The 22,021-nt window shown below is 48.5% G+C and overlaps 1 protein-coding gene across 5 annotated transcripts in view; it reads right to left on the bottom strand.

Annotated features, from left to right (window-relative positions):
• Positions 1–14,209: 14,209 nt before the first annotated feature.
• Positions 14,210–22,021, bottom strand: part of GRAMD2A (GRAM domain containing 2A) — a 32,521-nt gene continuing 24,709 nt past the window's right edge. For 3 of the 5 annotated variants that reach the window (XM_040227416.1, XM_040227420.1, XM_040227419.1), the window contains exons 4-9: positions 21,662–21,737; positions 20,502–20,605; positions 19,813–19,911; positions 19,634–19,705; positions 19,047–19,109; positions 17,602–18,074 (exon numbers count right to left, since the gene is read on the bottom strand). In XM_040227416.1, coding sequence (XP_040083350.1) covers positions 17,679–18,074; positions 19,047–19,109; positions 19,634–19,705; positions 19,813–19,911; positions 20,502–20,605; positions 21,662–21,737 — 810 coding nt within the window. In that variant the 3' untranslated portion in view covers positions 17,602–17,678. Of the gene's footprint in view, positions 16,349–16,602; positions 16,708–17,594; positions 18,075–19,046; positions 19,110–19,633; positions 19,706–19,812; positions 19,912–20,501; positions 20,606–21,661; positions 21,738–22,021 lie in introns of those variants that run through there. The other 2 variants (XM_040227418.1, XM_040227421.1) reach the window with 1 other exon arrangement.

Raw genomic sequence — 22,021 nt, 5'->3', positions numbered from 1 at the left:
GTTGTATCTCCTTGGATTGATCCCTTGATCATATGTAGTATCCTTTGTCTCTCATAACAGTCTTTTACTTTAAAGTCTATTTTGTCTGATAGAAGTATTGCTACTCTGGCTTTCCTTTGATTTCTATTTGTGTGAAATACCCTTTTCCATCCCCTCAGTGTCAGTCCGCATGTGTTTCTAGATCTGTGGGTCTTTTGTAGGCAGCATATATACAGGTCTTGTTTTTGTATCCATTTGGTCAGTCTGTGTTTTTCGGTTGGAGCATTTGTCTGCTTACATTTAAGACAATTATAGGTCTGTATATTCTTATTGGCGTCTTGTTCATTGTTTTGGATTTGTTTTTGTAGGTCTTTCCCCTCCCCCTTCTTTTGTTGTTGTCTCTTGTGACTTGGTGACGATCGTTGGTGTTATATTTGGATTCCTTTTTCTTTGTGTGTATATCTAGTATAGATTTTTGGTTTGCTCTTGCCATCAGGTTTTTGTGTAGCAGTCTGTTACATATGTGATTGTTTTAAGTTGCTGGTCTCTTAATTTCAAATACGTTTAAAATACCCTGCATTTGTACTCTTCTCCTCTTATGATTATTGTTTTTGATATCATACTTTACATCTAATTGTTTTGTTTATCCTTTAAATGCTTATTGTGGATATAGACGATTTTATTTCTTTTATCTTTCAACCTCCCTACTAGCTTTTGTGTGTGGATTATTTCTTACCTTTCCTGTGTTTGCCTTTACCAGTGAGCTTTTTCTAGATGTAGGCTTTTTTGCCTAGAGAAACTCTTTTAACATGTGTTGTAAAGCTGGTTTGTTGGTGCTAAATTCTTTTAGCTTTTGCTTATCTGTAATGCTTTTAATTTCTCCAGCAAATCTGAATAAGGTTGTAGGTTTTCCCTCTCAGCACTTAAATATATCATGCCACTGCTTTCTTGCCTGCAGAATTGCTGCTAAAAATTAGCTTCTAGCCTTATGGGAGTTCCCTGGTATGTTGTTTGTTGCTTTTCCCTTGATGCTTTTAGTATTCTGTTTATCTTTCATTTTTGTCATTTTTATTACAGTGCATCTTGGTATGTTCCTCTTTGGATTAATCCTTTATGGGACTCTGCTTCCTGGCCTTGGATGTCTCTTTCCTTTCCTAGGTTAGGGAGGTTTTCTGCTATTATCTCTTCAAATATTTTCTCAGGCAGCTTCTCTCTCCTCCTCCTGGGACCCTTATAATGCAAGTATTAGTGTGCCTGATGTCTCTCAAACTGTCCTCACTTCTTTTCATTCTTTTTTTCATTTTTCTGTTTAACAACAGTGATTTCCACTACTCTGTCTTCCAGCTCAGCAGTCTGTTCTTCTGAATCATTTCGTCTACTATTGATTCCTTCAATAGTAGTGTATTTTTCATCTCAATTATTGTATTGTTCATCTTTGGTTGTCCTTTTACATTTTCTGACTCTTTGTTAAAAACTTCTAACTTTTCTGTGCGTCTCTTCTCCTCCATAGTTCTTTGATCATCTTTACAATTATTACTCTGAACTCTTTCTGTGCCTGTCCCCACTTCACTTATTAATTCTGTATTTGTATCTTGTTCCTTCACCTGGACCGTTTTCTTCTGCTGCCTCTTTTTGTCTGACCAAGCTACTGTTTGTATTTGTGTGTTGTGTTTAAACTTTATTTTGTATTGGGGTATAGCCGATGAACGATGGCGTGATAGTTTCAGGTGAACAGTGAAGGAACTCAGCCATCATATGTTTCTGTGTATGTGGTAGGTTACTTACTTTTCCTGACCTTGCAGAAGTAGCCCTCTGTAGGAGGCATCCTGTGTGTCCTGGTAGTGCATTCCCCTCTCATAACCCAAACTATATGCTCTAGAGTGTCCTCCTGAGAGGTCCGCCTGGGCCCGTCTGTCATGGCAGGCTGACTATACGGGTTGTCTGCTCAATTTGGCAAGCCCCTAGTCTGTCTGGTTGCCACGCCCTGCCTTGTGCAGATTCTGCTGCCTGTTGTTTCACAGGCCTGGTCCTGAGGTGGCCAGTTATGGAATCCTAAGGTGACCTGGGGCAGAGTCGGGGTCCTGAAGACTCTGGGACTGTTGCCCACCTGCTGGCAGGTGAAGCCAGATCCTGGGGTTGGTGCCAGACTCCTGGCAAGCGGAACTGGTTCCTGAAGTCTGGCTTCAGGGCCCAAAGTTCCCAGAGCTGCTTTCAGATCATTGGTAGGAAAGCGCCAGTTCCTGACACAGTTGGGTGTGGAGTCTGGAGTGTCCTGAAGGTTGTGTTGCCTTGCTCATGGGCAGGGGCAGAGCCCGCCTGGCCCCAGGGTAGAGTCTGGCCTGTGTTGCAGTCTCGTAATTCTCTTGCCCCACCCCTGGTGGATGGAGCCAGTCTAGGGCTTGTGCAGCTTTCCTGGTGCCTGTCGGCCAGTTTGTGGAGCCGGCTCTTGGCCCTCTGGTGGGCTGAGCCATGTCTAGGGCCATGTCTCAGTGGCTGTGAGCTCCTCAGTCTCTAAGCTGCCTGTCTGCTGGTGGGTGGACCGTGTCCCCACCCAGTTGTTCGGCCTGAGTCATCCCAGCACTAGGGCCTACAGGCTGATGGGTGGGGCCAGGTCTTGGCACTAATGAGCCAATATGGCAGCTGCCAGGAGTGTTCTTGTGGTTGAATGTTCCCCAGTATTACTGCCACCACTCTCTGTACCCCTTGGGTGAGCCACAGCCACCCTCACACCTCTCCAGGAGATTCTCCAAGATCAGCAGGTAGGTCTGGCTTAGGCTTCTATCAGATTTTTGCTTTTGCCTTGGGTCCCAGTAAGCATGAGATTTTGTGTGCTTCCTTTAAGATTAAAGTCTCTTTCCCCCAGTCCTGTAGGGCTTCCATAATTAAGCCCCACTGGCCCTCAAAGCCAAATGCTAGGGGGCTTGTTTTCCAGTGCCAGACTCCCAGGCTGGGGAGCCTGACGTGGGGCTCAGAACTCTCCTGTAGAAGAACCTCTGCAGTAGTATTCTCCAGTTTGTGGGTCACCTACCCAGGGCATATGGGGTTTAACTATGTCATGAGTCCACCCCTACTACCCAACTCGTTATGGTTCCTTCCTTATGTCTTTAGTTGTAGAAGACCTTTGCTGGTAGTTTCCATTATTTTTTTCAGCCATGGTTGTGCAGATAGTTGTGATTTGGGTGTGCTTGTGAGAGGAGGTGAGCTCAGCAGCTTTCTACTCGGCCACCTTGGCTGCTCTCCTTACTATTCTGATTTCATAGAAAAGAAACTTACAGGAGCTCAGTCACGTGGTTGCAGGTGACAGGGCCACGATTTCTACTGCGGGGTCTCCATCTCCTCACAATGTATCCGCCTGTACCTTTCTCCCTCTCCCAGAAAATGATAACACATCTCCTTGCTTGAACATTTTAAATATAATTTTGTGTCACTTTATGAATTTCCTAAATTCAGCAGGTATATTATAGAAACCAATAATGAGAAACTGGCTTTCTCAATTAACTGCTACGTGACAGAACCTATATAATAACCGGCTTTGTTTTATATATTAGGTCATATTTGGATCAGCTGCTGACATCGAAGTACTGATCTAAAACATTTAAAAGCCCTGCGTTGTACTTTCAGGTGTCATGAATCTGAAAGATGGGAAGTAGAACAAGAGCGGCAGCCTAGACAATCGAAGTTTTCTTGTGTAAGAAAAACTAACATGTCAGTGTCAAAGGAAGTGGTAGCCAACTAAAGTGTCAGTAATAGGCAAGAGTTACCATTATTCAGGTACAAATTAACCTTGGATCTTCCCTCAGTTTGGGCTAAAAGACAAAAAGAAGAATTACTGCCTGCTTCTTTTTCCTCCATGTACCAAAACAGAGCAGCCTGTATTTAGAAGAAAACCTTTCCCACACAGTGCAGGCTAGGACATGTTTCTCTGCACTAGGCCATGCTTTCCTCACCAGCTCACACTCGAGCTAGCTCTCCACAGCTGCTACCTCAGTCTTCATTTCTCAAACCTGCAAAGCCCTCACCTCCTCCCACACTCTCCAGCTTCAGAGAGAGAATAGGCACGGTCATGAACTTCAGCTTTCCTGACACTGAATCTGCAAGTCTTTCTAGCCCCACCTTTGAGCCTTCCTCATTCTTGTTGCAGTGACCCCCAAGCTGTGGCTAATGCCTTCAACCTGTGCTCAGGGACTGTGCACAGACAGCTCCTTCACACACAGCAGTACCAGCAGGAGTCTCTCGAATGGCTCCTTTGCATCAGCATTTAGATGTATAGATGTATTAAATCTGTCTTTAAAATAAAGCATGACATCGTGTCCCGCTGTAAATACTGACCTTTTACTTTCTTCATCTTTAAAGCCAGATCTAAAAGTGTCAAAAGTTTCTCACCTCCTGCCCGCCTCTCAACCCATTTTCTAGACTGTTCCCATCACTCTACAAAAATTCTCAGTAGGACTACTAATGGTTCTCATTTTACTAGTCCTCCTAGCAACATTAAACCCTGCTTTTCAAACAACTCTTCCTTTACTTGATGTGATATCTAGTTTTTCTAGTACTTCTTTGACCACTCTTTCCTAATTGCCAGTTTCTTTTCTACTTGCTGTAGATACTCAGGTTTTGATTCCCAAATCCCTTTTCTCATTTTGTACCTACTTCCTAGGCTCTCCCATCTTTTTCCCAGGCCAGTGATAGATTTGGGCACATCTCTACTCTACCCTTCTCTCCTGAACTCTCCCAAACATCTACCTGAATATCCACTTACAGCCAACTAGACATTCTCCCTTGAATATTTCACAAGCAACTCAAACCCACCAAATCCCAAAGCTCAAGTCCTCTTTCTCCATCAAATCTGCTCTATCAGTATTTCCTACTTCAGGAAATGGTACCAGTGCACCACCCAATTCTAGCCAGAAATCTAGGTGTCACCCTTGACTTGTCCATCCCTCACACACTTCATACCTACTAGTCTCCTTGTCGTGTCTATTCTGCATCTCAAATATGCTTTAAATCCATGTATTTCACAATGCCACTGCTCTCATCCATACAGCCATCATCTGTCTCATCTGGACTGCCACAATAGTTAAGTAGTCTTCTGGTATTCACACATCCCCGTGTTCATTCCCTAGTCCATTTCATATGCTGGCAATATCTTTAATAAAGCTCCACCCAGTCTGACCCCTTCCTAGACCCCTCTTCCTCGTGTGTGTGTGTGAGTCGCTCAGTCCTGGCAGACTGTGCAACACTGTGGACTGTAGCCCGCCCATGTACTGTGCCCCAACCCTGCCGACCTTTTTGTTCCTCCAGCATGACATTCTTTTCGCCCCTTAAAGCCTTTCTACTTCTGTTCTCTCCCCCCTCAACTCTCCCATACTCTTCAGCAGGAAAACGCCTATGTAATCATCAGGGAGATCTTCCCGGGTGTGCCAGACTAGTTTGCTTCCCTTGTTTAACAATACCCTGGAATCATGAACCCTTTAGTGTGCTCAAATCCCATATAATTTTTGGCAGTACATCTCTTGCCACTAAACTGGTAGTCCTGGAGACCAGGGACCATGTCTACTCGCCATTGAATATCTGCTGCTTGGTGTAGTTCCTGGCACATGGACAGTGGTTGTTATTTGTTGACTAAGTACAAATATATTGAATAGAGGCAATTTATCAGAAAACACATCATCCTTCCGAGGTATTGCAGCCGAAAAAAATACCTTGTTAATCAAAATAGCTTTTCATGCTTGCATAAGACCAAGATATTGTAGGGGGGACAGTTTGACAAACTTAAGCAACTTGACAGAAAAGAAGGAACTCAGCATGTAAAAGTAATTCTCTGATGCATCTGCTGATTTTTTTTTTTTTTTTAGAGATTTTCACATTTTACATAGTTGTAATTCATGCATAAGCAGTATTTTAATTCTGCTTTTTACAAATTTCCTCCCTTAATCAGTGTCTACTCATGTTTAATGGTAACCTGGAGTTAACATCAAGTTAGATCTTAATTTTCTTAACCATTTCCTCACTGTTAAGTGTTTTGGTTAGTTCCAATGTTATGAATAACAGGGCTGCACTCTTAACAAGTAACTTTTTCATTGCAAACTACCTCTTTGAGGAATACAAAAGTGGACCTGAGACATCAGAGCATATGAGCAATTTATAATCCCTTCATGGTGATATCCAAAGCATTCTCAAAGAATCTATGTGCGGTACCATTAAAAATGTATCAGAAAAACCTATATCTAATTCTGTATAGCTCTACCGACATTGGGTTTTATACTTATTTAAGTTTACTTCTTGAAGTTTAATAGATAACTGAAATTCATTAAACTCTTTGTATGTGTCAAAGACAAGGATTTGATGTAAATATTCCATTTTAATGATAACCATGAAGCTTGGTCATTATTAAAATGGAATATTTACATCAGTAATAACCATAAAGCTGTAAAGGGCTTCCCTGGTGGCTCAGACAGGAAAGAATCTGCCTGCAATGCAGCAGACCCGGGTTCGATCCCTGGGTTGGGAAAATCCCCTGAAGGAGGAAATGGCAACCCACTCCAGTATTCTTGCCTGGAGAATTCCATGGGCAGAGGAGCCTGGGGGCTAAATCCATGGGGTCGCAGAGTCAGATACAACTGAGCAACTCACACATACAGCTCTAAGGTAGAAACTGCTGTTATCCTCCTTTTAGAGATGAAAAGACTAAAGCCTAACAGTTGCCTAGGTGAACTTAATGAGGTTTAAATGTGGATGTGCTAACTCCAGAACCTCTGCCCTTAACCATCGTGGCACACTGCTGTGTGGTTTGTTAGTGGTAGTGGGTTTTTTTTTTGTTGTTGTTTTTTTTCCTGTTTTATTTACCCAAAAGGGAAAATTGCTATTAAAAACAAAAACTGAATACAGCCTCTCTGACTTCAGGAGTGTCACCTAATTTATTGCTAGAGAGTGTTTGTTGTTTCGTTTGAGGTAAATGCCTAGATGGGCCTCTTTGATTGAGAAAGGTCAGCTCCCTGGGTTTAGCCTAAGTGGGCCAGGAGGATACAAAGAGAGATCAGTTACTGCAAATAATAAGAGGAAACAAATCTGAATTTTCACTGGATGCCCTAGAAAAAGAATGAGGCCTAGGAAAGAAGTGGAGGGAGGTTGATGAAAAGAACTGAGATGGGATACATGCCAGAAACATGGCAGGAGGCAGGGGCTCCTGGAGGACGTGGCCGGTGAGGAGTTTCCTGAGACAGCGTGGCTGTCACGTTTTATAAGCAATCACGTGTGCACTGAGTTTGACGTTGTTTTTGGTCTTGTGCCATAGCCCTCCGTTAACTCTCAATCTTTCGTGCAGGTTGGGTACATTGGATTTTCTTTGTGGTAGATCATTTGGAGGAGTGAAGGATGAGAGTCACATCATGGGCAAAAGGGCAAAAGCTAAAGGAACAGGAGACATCAGTCAACCAGACTGCATCATGGAAACTCTTGCAGAAATTGAGTCTCAGGACTGACCACAATGGTTGAAAATGGGGCTTAGGCCATTTTTGTACTGAAAGAATAACCCCTAAGCATTAAATTGCTTGGAATTGTCCAGGTTGGAAATCTCTGGGCTACATTCCAATGAAAAAGAACTTTCACTGAGCCACGGGAAAAGAAAATTTTGGTTTATTAACAGCATTTGTCAGTCCCCTGCTTGCCATATGGTAATTAGCTTCCAGAACAACAAACTCTTCTGGGTTTCCTCCTGTTTTATCCAGCACTCATCAGTTTCCCTTACTAGTTCCTCCTCTTCTTCCTGATCTCTAGATGACAGCATGCCCCAGGGCTCAGCCATCCCTACTTTCCTCTATACACAGACACAGTCCCCTGATGATCTCGTCCAGTCTCCTGCAGTTAAATACCATCCATATGGTGACAGTTCCCAGACTTATATCTCCCAGACCTCTCTCCTGAACTCCAGACCCATATATCTGTTACCCACCTGACCTCCCTACTCCGCTGTCTAAAACTTATCTCAAACTTCACATGTTAAATAGTACGTTTCTAATCTTCCAAAAACTGCACCACTAATGGCCTCCATCTCAGTTGATGGCAATTCTGTCCATCCTCTCAAACCATAAAACATGAGTGTCCTTTATGACTGTTTCTGTTATTCGCCATCTCTAATTTGTCGGTAAAAACTATTGTTCTTACCATCAGAATATATCTAGACTCCGCCTGTTCCCACCTTCTCTACTTCTACCACCCGAGTCAGCGCCACTGTCCTCTTAACGCGATGGCCCACAGTCTCCTAACTGACCTCCCTGCTCTCACCTTTCCCCCCTCACAGCCAGTGGTGATCGTTTTAAGGCCCCTATAGTAAGAGCTTATTATCACTCCTTTGCCTCTTATTTCATTCAGAGTAAAAGCCAAAGTTCTTACAGTGGTCTTGGTTGATCTTCGCCGATTCCTTCTTTAGACAGAGATACATCTTAGTAAATCATAGCTCTTCGTTGCAGGCCAGGCTCTATCCATCCACTCTACCAATTGGCAAAGTAAAAAATGTTAAAAAGGTGAATGCAAGCCTAGCAAAATACAGATCAGTAGCTTCTCTGCCTGTGGACAGATTGTGCAGTCAGTCGTGTCCGACTCTTTGTGACCCCATGGACTGTAGCCCGTCATGCTCCTCGGTTCGTGGAATTTTCCGGGCAAGAATACTGGAGTGGGTTGCCATTTCTTACTCCAGGGAATCTTGCCAACCCGGGGATCAAACCCACATCTCTTGCTTCTCCTGCAGAGTGGGCATTCCTTATTCAAAGTGGAGTTGAGTGAGATGTGACTTGAGGGTGAGGGGTAGAGAGAGAAATCCTGAGATCAGCCACTTTCTTGCTAATGAGTCTAGAGCACATTGTGTGTAGTTTTGGTGTATCCTCTAGAGGTTTCTAAGATGCAGAATGATCTACTTCTGAAGCTTCCTTAGGCCATTAAGTTCTTTGGCACTGATGATGAATTTCCTGTGGCAAGGAAATCATTTTACTTCTGTCAGCTATTCTAAATGTCAATAGATTGATGCAGTTGGTTATGAAAACACCTGCCAACATTCTGAGGTTCAGGCCTTCACCTCGTGCCTTCTAGACCAATGACTCTCAATCGGGGGCCACTTTGCCCCCCAAGGGACATTTGGCAATGTCTAGTGATGTTTTTGGTTGTCACAGCTAGAGGCGGGAAGTGGGAAGTGCTGCTGGCATCAGGTGGGCCAAGGATGTGGCCAAACACCCTACAATGGGCACAGGATTACCCCCACCACCACCACCATCAAAGGACTGTGCCGCCCGAAAAGGCAGCAGTGCTGAGGTTAAGAAACCATGGTCTATTCTGACAGACTTTTCACTATTCTGACCTTGTGCTCCATTTCCCAACCAGCATTCCCAAACCACTGTATTTATCCATCACTCCTAAACTTCTGCAGCCCCAGTAAGCTCTTCATTGCTTAAAAAATCAGGTCCTTCCTTCTCATCCTGGCATTTAGATCCTGACAGGTTTTGCACACTTAGTATCCACTCCCCAGCAGAACTCTCCTCCGAAGCTGTCATCAGCACCACCCTCCGCACCACCATCCTTGTACTGCTGTTACCAACCACCCCCCGCCCCCAAACGCATGGCCTGTGAGGATTCTCCCCACAGCTCCCTGATCAAATCTTGCTCATCCTCTGAATCCCACACAGGCAGCACACCCCTTGCCACTGAGTCAGTCTGTACCACTCCCTTTTGTACTTATCAGGGCTCACATGTCTCACACTGTCCCATAGCTATCCTCACTAAACTCTTCGAAGGGGTCCATACGTATTTCTGTCCCATTGAGCTCTGTTTCTACAGTGTAAGTTGTGGAAACTATATTGTTGCATTGAGAGTTTCTTGTGAGAGTCAGATGAGCATAAAAAAGCACCCGATGTGGGGCCTGGTACCCATTTTGTTGCTCAGAAAATTACAGAATCATAGTATCTATAGAAGCATACATCCAGGGGTCCATAGAATGTGCTTAACACATCTTTTAAACCTAACCACAGCCTGGAAAGAGCATGCATTCAGACAAGCCTGGCTTTTATAACTAACAGCAAAGAAAAACTTCCATCAGAAATCCTATACCAATTAACACGCCTTCACGCCAGAGTGAATCCAGGAGCAGTGGGTGTCACATTCTCCCAAAGCAGAGCCTAAGCCAACCTTTCTGCATTTAACAAGTTAATGAACAGCTTGTGAGTAACACTTTGCCCACTCTGGCCCAATTTAAAAGGCTGCCAAAAGGCTAAGATGTCAATATGCCACTCTCTGCTCTGCCGGGGTGCCAGCTGCCTTGTGCCCTTGACCACTGGAGAGGCTGATGTCCCAAGACAGGGCAGCACCAGGAGGATGAGGCTGCAGCCAGGGCCTGGCCTTTCCCCAAGCGGAAAAGGGCCTTGTCTCAGATCCTGCGAGAGAAGTGAGTGGGGCACAGTATTCTGAGCAGCCCAGGTTTGGCTCGAGGCCAGGCACGGAGTGGCAAACAAGAAGGAACACATTCCGGGAAGGCAAGGAGCCCTGCCAAGTGAAGGCGGGCCAGCCAGCAGGGCCTGCTGGGCGCCAGGTGCTCCTCAGCTCTGTGGAGGTCACGCTCACGGAGGATGAACTCGGGTTTCTCTAGATTATTATTTCAGAGGCTTAAATGCCTCCCTCCCCCTCACTTTCAGAGAGCAAAGCCTATGGAGCCACGTAACCATTAAATTCGAATCCTCGCTGCTCTGGGGTCCAGCCCCTTATCTCTAAATGAAGGCAGGAGGAGAAAGAGGGAAATCGCACAAGGTTTCTATAATTCTGCACCCTGAGTAAGAGAAGACACTACTGACAATAAGGGAAGAGGAGGAAAGCCGGGGGTTTCTGGGCCCTTGTGGGACACTAAGTTCCCCACTTGCCCCCTGGGTCCCCCCACCACACACACACACACACCTTACACTTGTTCTTCACCCCGGCCACTTGTGCCTTCTCACTGACCTGACTTCAGATCTGCAGAGCCCTCGGGAATGCTTTCCTCTCAGTCACCTCAGGCCTTTGCCCCAGGTATGAAAGAAGAGGGGAGAGGAAAGAAAGGACCAGAGGGGGCCAGGGAAACATGGCCACGAGCCTGCCCAGCTTCCCTCCTGCCACTGTCAGGGCCTGGGGACCGCGGGGGCCTTTGAGAGAGAAGAGCGAAGTCTGTCCCTTGCGCCTTGGTTCCAGTTCCTGCTGGACTTTGCTGCCACCTAGTGGCCCCCAGTGGCCTCTCGGCACCCTCAGGGCGAGATCCACCTAGGGAACTGACTTCGCCCAGCCTGTGGCTGACAGGTGAGCTTCGGTACTCTAGGATGCCCTGGGTCTGCGGTCCAGCTCCTAAGGGAGAGGAGCAGCACAGGATCACGACCTCACCTAGCTCGATAGGAGTCCTGACGTCACGGCCACCAGATGCGAGGGCCAGGGCTGGCTGGATGGACACTTGGGAGTGGGAGTGAGGGCACTTTCTTAGTCCCGGGTATCTCTGGTGGGATGCAGTTGTCCCAGAGCCCTCCTCACTCCTGAATGCCTTGTTCACAAGAACTCCTGCCTACTTCCACAATTCTCCCTGATCTGACTAAAGCCCATGATGCAAACTGAGGTTCCCACATAAAATAATATAAATATTAATGTATATACATATATCTCCCTCCATTTGTCCAAGTGCAAGGCAGTTGTTTCTCCCTTATAAAGCTAGCCCAACTTAAAAAATAAAAGATGATATGCCCGCAACTGTGATGATGCTATGGACTACTCCCCGGAAATAGTGAAAAGGAGGTGTATGATCACATACAGAGATTCAGCCATATTTTTCTGCATATTGCATCCACAGGTTTACTTCCTCTAGCAAAAGAAAGCCCTTGGCTTCAGTAACCACTGACTCTACCAGCTCCAAATTTTCAGACCTGAGCTGCCATACCCATGAATGTATAAAATCACAATTCCCTTCTGCCTACCTCTCCAACCTCCTATTTTTGTGTGTGTGTGGTAAAATTTATCATCTTAATCATTTTTAAGTTTCACATTCACATTGTTGTGTAACAGTCATCACCATCTCGAGAATTCTGTTTATCTTGCATAACTGAAACTCTGTACACATTAAACAATAACTCCCATTTCCCTTCCCCATAGCTCCTGGCAACCACCATTCTGCTTCCTGTTTCTGTGAACTGGACTGCCACACGTACCACATGCAAGTAGAATCATACAGTACTTGTCTTTCTGTGACTGACTGACTTCACTAAGCACAGTGTCCTCAGGGTTCATCCGTGTTGTAGTGTGTGTCAAGACTTTCTTCCTTTGGAAGGCTGACTGATACTGCATTGCATGTCTGTACCACATTTTGTTCATCCATTCACCTGTCAATAGACCCTTGGGCTGCTTCCACCTTTTGGCTTATTGTGAATAACACTGCTATGAACATGGGTGTACAGATAGCTCTTCAAGCTCGTATTTTCAGTTCTCGTGGGTATATACACAGAGATGGAATTTCTGGATCAGAGGGTAATTCTGCTTTTAATTTTTTGAAGAGCTGCTATGCTGTTTCCCACAGCGGCTGCACCATTTCGCCCTCCTATCACTAGTGCATAAGGGTTCCAGTTTCTCCACATCCTCACTAATGCTTTCAGGGATTCTTTTGTTTCTTTGCTAGTAGCCATCCTAATGGATATGAAGTGGTATCTAATTGTGGGTTTTATTTGCTTTTCCCTAGTGACTCCAGTACTCTTGCCTGGAAAATCCCACGGATGGAGGAGCCTGGTGGGCTACAGTCCATGGGGTCGCTAAGAGTCGGACACGACTGAGTGACTTCACTTTCACTTTTCACTTTCATGCATTGGAGAAGGAAATGGCGACCCACTCCAGTGTTCTTGCCTGGAGAATCCCAGGGACGGGGAGCCTGATGGGTTGCCATCTATGGTGTCGCACAGAGTCGTACATGACTGAAGTGACTTAGCTTAGTGACAGTGATGTTGAAATGTCTATTCAGGTCCTTATCAATTTTTAAATAGGTTGTTTTGTTGTCACTGAGTTGACCTCTCCAATCTCTTTTCATGTCAGTCTCCCATTGACTTGTATTCCAGATTCATGCAGATGGTCTCTGTTCCTCAGAGACACATGCCTTCTTTCCTACCTTTCACAGTTACCAACCCTTTGCCAGGAACATTCTTTCCCCAGCTCTTTTCATGACTGGCTCCGCATCCCTTAAACAGCAACTTAAATCTCACCTCAGAGAACATTTCTTGACCACTCATCTAAAAATCTCCCTTTTTACTGTCTCTCCTATCAGTCTCTTTCCTTCATGGAGCACAATCAGACTCTGCAATTGCCTTGTTTGTTCACGGTTTACTTGGAACTCACGTTCACATGGAATGCAAGTGCCCCCTGGGACGCAGCGATACTGCCCCACGGGTCACTGCTCTGCCATTGGCACCTAGTCTAGCACTCACCCAGAATCTGGGCTCAGCATGTACTGAAGGAGCAGACCACTACTGGAGGGGCGCCTCCCAAGGAGAAAGAAAGGGGATGTGGCCCAAATTTGGGGTTTTTGTATTTAATATTTATTTTCTGGCCATGCTGGGTCTCTGCTACACACGGGCTTTCTCTAGTTGCTGCAAGTGGGGGCTGCTCTTCCTTGCAGTGTGCAGGCTTCTCATTGCAGTGGCATCTCTTGCTGCAAAGCACAGGCCCTAAGTGCACTTGGGCTTCAGAAGTTCTGGTGCATAGGCTTAGTAGCTCTGCGGCATGTAGGATCTTCCTAGACCACAGATCAAACTGGTGTCTTCCGCATTGGTAAGCAGATTCTTAACCAGTGGAGACCAGGAAAGTCGCCCAAATTGGACTTGAACCTCCAAAATCTGGACTTGATATCAGAAAAAGATAGGAGTTTTCTCACTCTGAGTTTGACTTTTAATTCCTGAGTCAGGAGCGCGGTACTGTTTGAAGCATGGACCTTGCTTTGGAGTTGCCCAGCAGAAATGGGGAAGCATTCCCGGTGTCCACCCAGCCAAGGCAGGACGCTATGCTACGTGCTGTGGCCATCCAAACCATCCCTTATGCCTGACGTATGAGTCAGCTTAGCTAAAGTCCCATGAGATCTGCAGAGTACTTGGGATTCTGGGAATGACTTGGGCTCCGTCAGGCTCCTTAGTGCCAAGTATGTCAGTAAGAGTACCTTTAGTGAGTAATCAAAACCTAAAAATGAACTTTCCATACCACAGGATTAGAAAAATCAGATTTTTATTTTAAAATGTTTTCAAAGTTTAATGCCATAGTGGAACAACTGAAGGATAGTTGAACCAAATTCTCAAGGAATTAGAGAAGCATCTGCCAATGCAAGCAGGTCTGCATAAATACACATGGTTTATAAATGAGCACAACAGAAGGTACCCTGGCCAAAGGAACGGGCTGGGGAACAGAAGGAAGAAACAGAGGGCCCTCCAGAGGGACAGGCACACTGTAGTCACCCAGAGCTCTGGGCCCAAAGAGGGCTTCCAAAGCCACCCACCCTACTGCACGCCTTTTGCCCTCTCTGAGCCCAGGACATGGAGACTGGAGGCTAGGTTCACCATCATGTTGGCATAGCCACCCATGACTTGGCACCTCTCATGACCTCTGGCTCAACCCAGCAAGGTTCAGAGAATGGACCTGTTCTCCCTGCCCTTCAGCAAGGACCAGGGAGTGGAGGCATTGGGGCAAGTAGGATTATTTCCCTGGAAACAGGGAGCTGGTTCCTAAAATAGGACGGGCATCCATCCAGCGTGGCACTGCAGGGAGAATGGAGCCATGAGTTTTACCTGAGACATACATCTTGAGTGAAAGGATCCCCCAAGGCCAGGCTCTGAGCCCGATCCTAGAGCCTGGGATGGAGAGACCTCCAGCCTGAGTTTCGGAAGTTATCACCTCCTGTCGGTCCCTCCAGTCATCATTTGGGTTTGTCATAAACAGGACAGTCACACTCCACAATAAATAATTTCCACCAGGATACCCGCACCCCACCCCCACCAGTTAACTTCTCAGCTGTCTGATGAGGGAAAAAGTGGCTATTTCTGACCCCACACATCACCAGTGACCTTCCCTCCTCACTAAGGCTTTTCCAGCACCTCCAAAGACACTGTCTTAGCAGATCAGAGTCCCAGGAGAGTTTTAAGGCACAGAAGTTTTGTAGTATTGAGGAGACATTGTCAGAGGAGGAGGAGTCTCTAAGGCAAAGCAACCATGTCCCTTCTTCCTGTCTTCTACCTCTCTTGCTTCCAAAGGTATCAGACAGACCCCCTTGGCCTGGGCCCTGCAGTCACAGGCCCACCTTGGACACCTCCATTTTACTCATGGAAAACAGAGCCCAAGGCGTGGAGGACCCTCCTGCATGGCCTGCAGGTGACATAGTGAGCTCTGCCCTTGGTGGCCCAACACCATCAAGCCCATCAGAATGCCATTGGCCACGCTCAAAATCCAGGCAGTGAAGCAGGGAGTACAAAGGGAGACCTCCAATCAAAGCCACGACCCTTCCCATTCCCCACTTCCCACATGGGGCACCTTCGAAATGTTTGAGCATACCAGGGGAAGATCGAGTACCTGGTCTGTGACCACAGTGATCAAAAAAGCTCTGCTCCCCGTCTCACCGGGAACAGCAACGGAGGACACAGAATGCCAGCCCTCTGTTCTCCTCCACAGCCACTGCCATTCTCCCGTGCTGCAAGTTGTGCGCTCCCAGATTGAGCCCGCCTCCTCAAGAGGGGCCAGAATGGAGCCTCTGCACAGACCATGAACACGCCCCTGGCTAGATCCTAGAATCACCTCACCGCCTCCAGTTTGCCCTGCATGGGCCCCTGGCCACCTGCAGAGAAACCCTTTGGGCCCCAGAACAGGAACTCTCCGGGGTCCAAGTGAGAGCACAATATGCTGGGAGAGAGTGGAGCCCACACTGCCAAGTTGGGCTCTGGCTGCTGTCCCACCACTGGAGTGGGCCATGTGCTTGGTATCAAAGCATGGCCTTTGTCCCTTGCAGTGACCCCATATGTTCTACCTGTGTGTCAGAACTGTTTCCAAGGAGCAAGTTAAAAAAAATTTTTTTCACATAAGTGGCTGCTAAAGCTCAGTGTACAGAACTCCTTGTCTATTTCCAGAAACTTGGCTTTCTGTCTCAGTCCCAAAATTGTAGGAGTTTTGTAAACAGGTACTTCAGACCACTCATTTAAGGAGGGAGAAGAGCTGCAAAAGGGGAGGAGAAGGATTCTGCAATATTTTCTTTCTGACTCGGTCTCAACACAGCAGCAGCACAAACCAAGGGTGTCGGTGGTGGCACCTTAGCACCCAGAGCATTCCTCTTGGAGGACTGGGGTCAAAGGCCAGTGGCTGTTACCTGCACACAGAAGAGATGGCACACAGGTCAGACAAAGGGCCTAGAAGACAGACAAGTCAGTGGGTCCGCCCATGAGGGCGGGTCAAGGTGGGGTCTGTGTACCCTGCATACCCTGCCCAACCTCGCTGAGGGCCAACAAACAAGCTCAAGGGCAAGGCCAAGACCAGCCAGACTAGCAAGGAGCCTGGCCATGGGTGTTGGCTCCTGTCCTTCACCCTCAATCCCAGAAGCATGAGAAAGAGAAGGGGCATCACCTGTGCCTAGGGACCGAGCCGCCCCAATTCAGGGAACATAACTGCTGTTCTAGCTGGGAGATGCGGAACGCCAGGTAGGATGAAGACATGACCAAGAAGCAGATCCTGGATAAAGAGGGGTAGGGAGGAGGTGAGTCTCTCTTCTAGAAAGGGGGCATTTCTACAGGATCACCAAACACAGGAGTGGGACTAAGCTAGTTCCTGCAACTGGAGGAGTTGAAGAACCCTTTGCCTACAGCTTCATTCAGACCTGGGCCTGTTTCTTCCCAGAGGCCACAAGGGGGTCCTGAGACTGGTCCCCATGAAAGTGTCCCTGAAGCCCCGCAGGAGTTCTGGGTCCTTCAGCAGAGCCCACCTTCCCTCTAACCAGCCACCTTGGTCCCACACCCCCTCTATGAGGCCACTAAGATTACCCCCTCAGGTGGTAGCCCTTCCCCCAGGCAAATGCTGAGGTTGACAGTCAAAACCCTGCCACCAGACCCAGAGGAAGGTGCTGAGGTAAGGCGAGGGAATCAGGCTGGCTGGCTGGCTGTTCATAAAACATCCACCAAGCTCACTGCTCTCATAGCTCTTAGGCCGAATGACAGACAAGCCTGGTGTCCCAGAAAACACCCCAATGGTGGGCGGTGGGAAGGCCATGGCCCTCCCCTGGTCTAGCTGACGGGCCTCTCAGATTTTGCCAGACCCCTCCCTCCCCAATCCTCTGCAACTTTTTCTTTCTTCAACAGTTTCATATGTTGCCCCTTCCCCACAGCCTTAACCCTAAATTACAAGTTTGAAGGAATGAAAACCGGAGATACTCTATCTTGCTCCAGAAGGGGCTGCTGCATGGCCACCCCCGCCACCCAGGAGCTTACAGCTGACTCAGAGCCTTCTCCCTCACTCTGGACAATGACTTCCCCACACACCAAGGCCCCGGCTTTAAGCACCCACACACCCAGGCAGATCGGGTGAGGTCTGTCCCCCCACCCCCCAACTCTCCAGTCACCTACAGCACAAAGAAGACCTTCAGGAGCGGGTAATCCCAGAGCTTGAGCTCCCCGCTGCTCGTGAGCCCCTCCTCCAGCTTCTCCTCCTCACAGTCGGAGATCTCTGCAATAGGACAGCGTTCGGCATCTCCCTGGGGCAGAAGACAAGCCCCCAGCCCACTCCCAATCCCTGTTCTCTGAAGCCACTTGAGCTCTTGGCTTTCCATTATGGATTTGCAGGAAGAAAGAAACTGCCCTCAGAAACCCTCTTAGCTGTGATGACCTCTTTGCACAGAAGTGGGAGGACAGAAAACCTTGTTTTTGCAAGCAGGTGCTGTGGACAAGCACGCTGAACTCACCAGACCCCAGAGGCTCCCTGGAGGGGAAGAAGCTGTCCGTGGATTCCATGGATGCCCGAGAGATACAAGGGATGCTATCTGGGAGAGACATGGACCTGGAGGCGGGGCACACTTTCCTCCACTTCATCTCAGGGATGAGGGCTTCCTGCAGAGAAGGCAGGAGACACTGTCTCACCTTGGCCTTTGAGATCTCACTTGCCCTAAGGATCCACACTAGGTTTATCAAAGCCTGTCCGGATATTATCAGTATGGATGCTTAGCGAGTATGAAAGCAGATACCCAGAAGCAGGGAAACCACAGCCACAGCAATCACATTTCTCATCTGCTCCCTTGCTACAACCAGCCACTCTTCCAGGCCTCTTTGAAGACTGCTAGTGTAGAACCAGGACATGAGGCAACCCAGGGGCATGCTCAGATCAGCTGAGTCCAGGAGAGTTCACACTCTCTATCTTAGATGGAATAAGTCGTGCTTCCTGCTAATCTGGGCTCTGAATACATCACTGCCCTTGGCAGGGGCACTTAAGGTCCCCATCAATAAAAATGGGAACATTGCCTTCCATCCCCTGCATGGCATTGTGCATATCACATGCTTGGCTAAACACTTAATAGTTACAGACAGAGACTTCAAAACACCCTGGAGTCATTGCTACCCCCTCACCCCAACTCCTACCCTAGAAACTTTACTTACCCAGGATCCCAGGAGCAAAAGAAAGGGCCAGGACCTTGGCAAATCGACAATGAGCCTGCCTGTGTTCTAGAATGATAGCCTTCAGAGCTCTATCTCAGGGACACCTCCAGCCCCTTGAAGGCCTTCTGACTCCACTAAAGGGAAGAGGATGGGTTGCTGGCCCTGTACCTACAAAGGTGTGTGGGTCCAACCTGGGCCATGTTCTGGGGGCTGGGCATGTGTTCTGCTCAGAATGTCAACATAATCTGCCCAGGACTCTGCATGGCATGGAGCATGGTGGGTCTTGGGACACCCTGACACAGCATGCCAACGGCTCTTGAGCCTGGTGCCCCAGTTTTGCACTGTGGGCCCCCCACCAGGAGGCCCTGAAGTCTCAAAGCCACAGGCAATCTCAGGCCAGCATCTTCTACTCCCAGCCTTAGTTCTCACCAGAGACTCGCACTCAGGTTCCTCTGGAAATTCTCTTACACACAGACTCTTCTTGCTTGAAGGCTGGGGACAGAAGGAACAGGGGTTACCAGTCCATCATGGAACAGCCAAAGTCAGACATGGGGAAGTACTAACACTCTCCAAGAGAGCTTCACCTCCAAATGAGCCCTTTGGGTCAGATGGAGTCTAAAGTGTTTGCAGGGAGGATCCCTAGTTAATCCTGAAGCAGAGGGCAAATCCAAAGGGATGTACTTTCCCACACTGCTGCCGTCCCCCTTCCTCAGCATAGGCCAGAGGGAGCTGAAGCGGCCACATGCGCCCATCTGTCTGCACCCAGGAAGCACAAATGAGGGCTGCACATGGGACACGCAGGGGCCCAATGGCCTCAGAGAGACAAGCGCACTAGCACAGACACCCAGTCCACGGACTGCCTCTGAGTCACTGAGCGTGAGCCTGTTACTCCCCTCTCTCTGCCCCAGTTCCCTGTACCCAAGGGATGGGCCGACCTCCCCCAACACCCAGGTCCCAAGACCTCAGTCCAGGCCTGAGCAGTCTCCCAGGTCCCTGCCCTGCCCCAGGCTCCATACCTGTAGGTGGGTGCAGACCCTTCTCAGCATGTCGTATACACTGTCCCGGGAGAGCAGGGACACAAAGACATACTGGAATAGAGAAACCAGAAAGGGGCGAGGTGCGTAAGGACGGGAGAGTGCCAGGGTCAAGCTGTGGGCTCCTGGGGCTGGGAGCGCTGGCCCAGAAACTTACTGACCTTCTGGCTGGTGGTGGTGGTGATGGCCAGGCCATTGGGGAGGAGCCGTGCCATCTTGTGCTTTTTGATCATTTGCACAGACACTACGGGAATGACCACCTGATGGGGGAAGAGGCAGGCTTCTCTCAGGACTCACCCCCAAGGACACAGTCCCTCTGCTTCCTGCTTAGGGCCCTGGCCACACCTGGCGAGAGCCAAGCATGAACACCATGGACAAGTCTGGCCCGTGGAGGAGAGTATCAGAACCTCCCACCGCCTCCATGTGGGCTCTCTTCCAGTTATCTCCCACCCCAAAAGCAGCACACTCCACTCTAGGCTCTTACTCCATCATCTAGGAGGCAAGGATGGTTGCCCTGCTGAATCCCATACTCCAGTAAGAGTTCCTTGAGCCACCACCTGGCCACTTTTGCGACATCCCACTCGGTTTGTGAAGGCATTTAGGAGGTACCCCATAAGCAAAGTAACTCGGCAGTGAACTCTTCAGGCTGCTCAGGCCAGATGTGGAGTCTCAATCGGGGCCCTGTTTGGATGGGGTGGGGCTACTGCCCTGACACTGGGTAGAATGCCTCGCAGTGAGAGGCCTCACCAAGTGCCAGAGTGCAGAGGGACAGGTCTGACTTGAGGTGTGCCCACAGGGCAGGGACTTCTCTTCCCTGGGCTGAGGCCTTACCACTTATATCTTGATATACCTTGATATCCTTGCCAAAGAGGCTGGCATGGAAGCAGAGCCAGTTGGGGGAGATGTAGAGCCGGCCCTGGAGAAGTAGGTCCCTCTGGAGGGCACAGGAGCACACTGGGAAGTCACACGAATTAGACTGCCGTGAGTAAGGTCCAGCCAGGAGCCCCAGGGCCTGGGTCCTCCCACCCAGAGGAGTCCAGACTCCAACCTCGGGGAATGAACTCATCAGTCCCCTCCCCAATCCCAAGCCCCAACCACCAAGTCCCTCAGCATCCTCGCATCCTTTCCTGAGAATCCTGACCACCCCTAGTAGTCATGTATGGATGTGAGAGTTAGACTGTGAAGAAAGCTGAGCCCCGAAGAACTGATGCTTTTGAACTGTGGTGTTGGAGAAGACTCTTGAGAGTCCCTTGGACTGCAGGGAGATCCAACCAGTCTATCCTAAAGGAGATCAGTCCTGGGTGTTCATTGGAGGGACTGATGTTGATGCTGAAACTCCAATACTTTGGCCACCTGATGCGAAGAGCTGATGGATTTGAAAAGACCCTCTTGCTGGGAAGGATTGGGGGCAGGAGGAGAAGGGGACGACGGAGGATGAGATGGTTGGATGGCATCACCAACTCAATGGACATGGGTTTGGGGGAGTTGGTGATGGACAGGGAGGCCTGGCGTGCTGCAGTTCATGGGTGGCAAAGAGTTCGACACGACTGAGCAACTGAACTGAACTACTCTACCCGCCCTTCCAGACTGCTAGATCCTTCCTCTTCCTCTACCCATGCCCCAAAAGATCTGCCAGGTTTCTGCACTGTCCCCTAACCTGCATGTTCACCCCCATAGGCAGAACCTCTTGCCCTGCTCTTCCCTGGAGAGAGGGCCTTGATTGTGCAAATGCTCCGACACACTCCCTGAGAGGTCTGAGCAGGAAAGAACAGTCACGGATAAGAGCAGAACAGAAATGAAATTTAGAAGCCCTAACATTCAAGAAAATTTTCACAATTCAACTCCATGTCTCAAATCAGCCCAATCTTCTCAGACTTCTGAAGAAAAAAAGACCAACCACTTCAAAGGGCAGCCAGTTCCCATGGCTGAACTTGTGCCTGGAGGTTCTGGGGGGAGAGGCCCTGGGCACTGCAGGATGGCCTGTCCCGCCATCCCAGGGAGGCAGCTCACCTTTGAGAACCACCTCCTCCAAGGGAATGTCCTTAAACAGCTTGTGGTACTGCTGGTTGTATTTACTCAGTAGCATCTGCAAAACACAGGAGCTGGGTCTGAGAAGTCCCGAGAGATCATACCACCAGAGGGCCCTGCTCCAGCCACCAGGAAATAAGGCCACAGGGTGTGGGGGGACTATGGGGTCTTAGCCGTGAAGCAGCAGGTGAGCAGCCAGTGGTTGAGGAGGGCTGAGTTCTGAGCACAGCTTGTTTCCTGGTGACCCGGGGTCTTAACAGGCAGCCCATGACGGGAAGGGGACACAACACCCACCCAGGAGGGGACATCCACCAGGTTTCCTGTGGCCACAGAGTCAACAGC

The sequence above is a fragment of the Oryx dammah genome, unplaced genomic scaffold (assembly GCF_014754425.2).
Source record: "Oryx dammah isolate SB20612 unplaced genomic scaffold, SCBI_Odam_1.1 HiC_scaffold_26, whole genome shotgun sequence".
NCBI classification, from domain to species: Eukaryota; Metazoa; Chordata; class Mammalia; order Artiodactyla; family Bovidae; genus Oryx; species Oryx dammah.
The sequence above is the reverse complement of the archived record's forward strand: the minus strand, read 5'-3'. Positions and strand labels throughout refer to the sequence as shown.